This window comes from Tupaia chinensis, unplaced genomic scaffold, assembly GCF_000334495.1.
Source record: "Tupaia chinensis unplaced genomic scaffold, TupChi_1.0 Scaffold000365_1, whole genome shotgun sequence".
In the NCBI taxonomy this organism is placed as follows: Eukaryota; Metazoa; Chordata; class Mammalia; order Scandentia; family Tupaiidae; genus Tupaia; species Tupaia belangeri.
The window spans coordinates 2,016,659-2,019,462 of record NW_006159862.1 but is presented as its reverse complement, the minus strand read 5'-3'; the positions used below and the strand labels follow the sequence as shown (position 1 = coordinate 2,019,462).

The window sequence follows — 2,804 nt, the reverse complement described above, 5'->3', positions numbered from 1 at the left end:
ACGTGTTTCTTGTTGGGCCTGCCGAAGCTCTGCAAAGCACCGCGGTCAGCCGCCCTGCTCGCACCCTCCCTCCGTGGGGGCCGGGCCAGTGTCCGAGCCTGCACACCAGAGCACCCTCCAGCGGGTGGCCACCACCTTCCCATGTGACAGCGCGCTTTCCTGACCATCTGCGGCCAGGCCTGGGACAGCCTCAGCCACCCCCCAACTCCCCCACACACCCCCACCCTGGTCCCCACAGCGGAAGCGCCAGTGAAGGAAGGAGCCAGGCTTCCGTGTTATGCTCCAAGAGGCCACGTCACCTAGGTGGCAGCCAGGACCCAGCCTGGTCCCTAAGTCGGATGAAGTTAGAATTCCCAGGGAGGGCTGAGGCCTCCCAGGTTGCAGAAAGCCCGGGTGGGACTGTGTCTGGTGTCCCCTCAGCCTCTGACACATGCCTGCAGGTGGACAGCTGAACTGGGGACTGAGCCAAGGTGTGGGCCCAACCATTTCCCCCTACTTGGCAGCCCCCTCTGGGGACAAGAGGTCAGGAAAGGTCCCACCCCTTACTCCTGCAGGGGCCCAGACCCTCCTGGAGGAAGATCTGCCCGGACAGCACCCGGCCCTTGGAGGAGCCGAGGCAGCTGGCCCAGGGCAGGCACAGGCTCCCGGATCTGCGGGACACTGAGGGGTCTCCGGAGGCCTCTCCTTCCCCAGTTGGTGGGATCAGCCTCCGGCCCAACTCCAGGAGGCCCACCCACCTGGGACATCAGGGTGTCACAGGCCGAGGACAGACCGAATCCGACGGAGACTCCGCAGACGTTGACAAACTGGGGCGGCATATAGGAGAGAGCGGTATGGTCAGGCCTGGCCTGGGGGGGCCTGGGGAGGCCTCACTGGGAACGCAGCGGCCAGGCCTGTGATCTGCCTTCCCGGCCCTCGAGGAAGCCCAGTGGAAAAGCCCAAGTATGGCAGCCTGGCACGGGGCCTGGGGGTACTCACAGCCACCGCGAGGGTCACCGACGCCAGCTCCACCTTGCCCAGGTGCCCACAGAACACAGTGCTCACGAAGTAGATCAGGAAGGTCAGCACCTGGAACAGGAACTGGAGGGTGGCGGCCGGTCAGGGCTGTGAGTCCCCCTGCCACTTGGGGACACCCCCCGCCTGGCACTTTGCATTGTTCAGCCTGACAGAGCCCCGCACTGGGCACCCACAGGCACTGTGCCCCTCCCAGCCCAGCCCTGCTTGGACAGGTCTCTCCAGGTGCCCACAGGTAGGGAAGCCAGGCCTGGGAATCGGGAGGCCTGAGTCGCCCTCCCCTTCTGTCACCCATGGCCTCAGTCCCCTGGCTGCTGCTTTAAAAAATGTTTATTTTTTCAAAATTACTTATTAAATTTTTACTATTATTGGTACAGGGCACAAGGCTTCACCAGAGAAAGACAGACAGGGACTGGCCCCACAGTCGACCAAGTGGGAGTCCCGCGTCTCAACCACCACGCCACCTGCTGGCCCAGCCGCCTGGCTTCTGCTTCCGCACCTAGACGGCCATACTGCGGAAAGGCAAGCGGAGTGGCACCAGCCAAGCACCCAGCGCGGCCCTCCCCGTTATTGAGAGGTTCAGTGGGCAGTGGGCGCACACACCGCCACAGTAACAGAGGGGACTTAAGCACCCCGCAGTCTTAGCCAAGTCCCTCCCCAGGCCGTGAGGTGGCCGAGGAGTATCTCTTCTTTGTAACTTTCCGTTGTGTCTGACACTGTGACAGAGTGTGTGTGCTACTCTTTGTGGCCGGGAAAGCATTGTATAGAAAACTACTCTCAGAGTCAGCAGGTGGGGTTGTGAGTGAGGCGCTGGACCGCACATGGCTGACCAGGGTTCGAGTCCTGGACCTGGCGGCTGGCTTTCTCACTTTCCCTTTCTTTCTCTGTCTCTCTCTGGTCAAATTAAAAAGTAATAATAACAAATTAAATAAAGAATTCTAACTGCTCTTGGCCTGGCGGCAGTGGCAGACAGCTGCGTGCTGGGCTGCAGTGCTGGAAGCCACACGGCCGACCACGGACTCAGACCCTGAGTCAGCCTGAGAACCCCGTGGGAAGCACACGGAAGGGGATCCCGGGGGCGAGACCAGAGGGCCTCCTCTCGTTCTGTCGGGTGCGTGTGCACACACTCTCTTCCCTGAGCTAAAAAATACTGAGAGACGTTCCTTTGGAAACAAAACGGGCAGTAGGCCTCTCTTTCCTCCCCTGCAAATGCCCTGCAGGGAAGACCCTGATGCTCTCTGCTCCCCTGACCGTTTATCCCGGCTCTTTCAGCCCAGCCCTCCTGGGGTTTCCAAACGAGGACACACCTGTCCCTTCTGGGAGGGGCCACCTGCTGCTGAATGTGCTCGGACCCCCTCGCCTCCCTGGAGACTGTTGAGGGACAGCTTCGGGGAGCCCTACTGCTGCCTCCGGGCTGCGGGCAGTGGCCCTGGCACACTGGCCGTGGGCATGGGCAGTTTCTGGGCCGCGCCATACCAGGGTGACAGGTGCCCTCCCACCTCGCCCTGCCTGCACCCAGCGCTTCCTTACCACGGGCCCAGAAAGCACCAGGAGTGTCCGCGCCTCTGCCCCGAAGCCTCTGGGGACCAGCCTGCGGAGGGGGAGGCACCCCCCGAGGCCCCGGGGGGCTGCGTCCGGGAGGCCATCCATGGCAGCCCCGGTACCCGCACCCTGCGCGCCTGAGCGCCTCCCGGCCGCTCTGTCAGCAAGCTGCCCACTGCCGGGTCCAGGCGCTGGGCTGGCTAATGAATACGGGGCGGGAGGGGGGGAGCCGGGCGGGGGGCAACGCG

The 2,804-nt window shown here is 63.2% G+C and overlaps 1 protein-coding gene across 1 annotated transcript in view; it reads right to left on the bottom strand.

Moving 5' to 3' along the window:
- The window catches only part of SLC47A2 (solute carrier family 47 member 2), a 45,939-nt gene extending 43,220 nt beyond the window's left edge, over nucleotides 1-2,719 (bottom strand). The window contains exons 1-4 of the mRNA XM_006153197.3: nucleotides 2,545-2,719; nucleotides 979-1,080; nucleotides 738-806; nucleotides 3-29 (exon numbers count right to left, since the gene is read on the bottom strand). Of these exons, the coding sequence (XP_006153259.1) occupies nucleotides 3-29; nucleotides 738-806; nucleotides 979-1,080; nucleotides 2,545-2,664 (318 nt within the window). The 5' untranslated portion in view covers nucleotides 2,665-2,719. The remainder of the gene's footprint in view (nucleotides 1-2; nucleotides 30-737; nucleotides 807-978; nucleotides 1,081-2,544) is intronic.
- Between the last annotated feature and the right edge of the window lie 85 nt (nucleotides 2,720-2,804).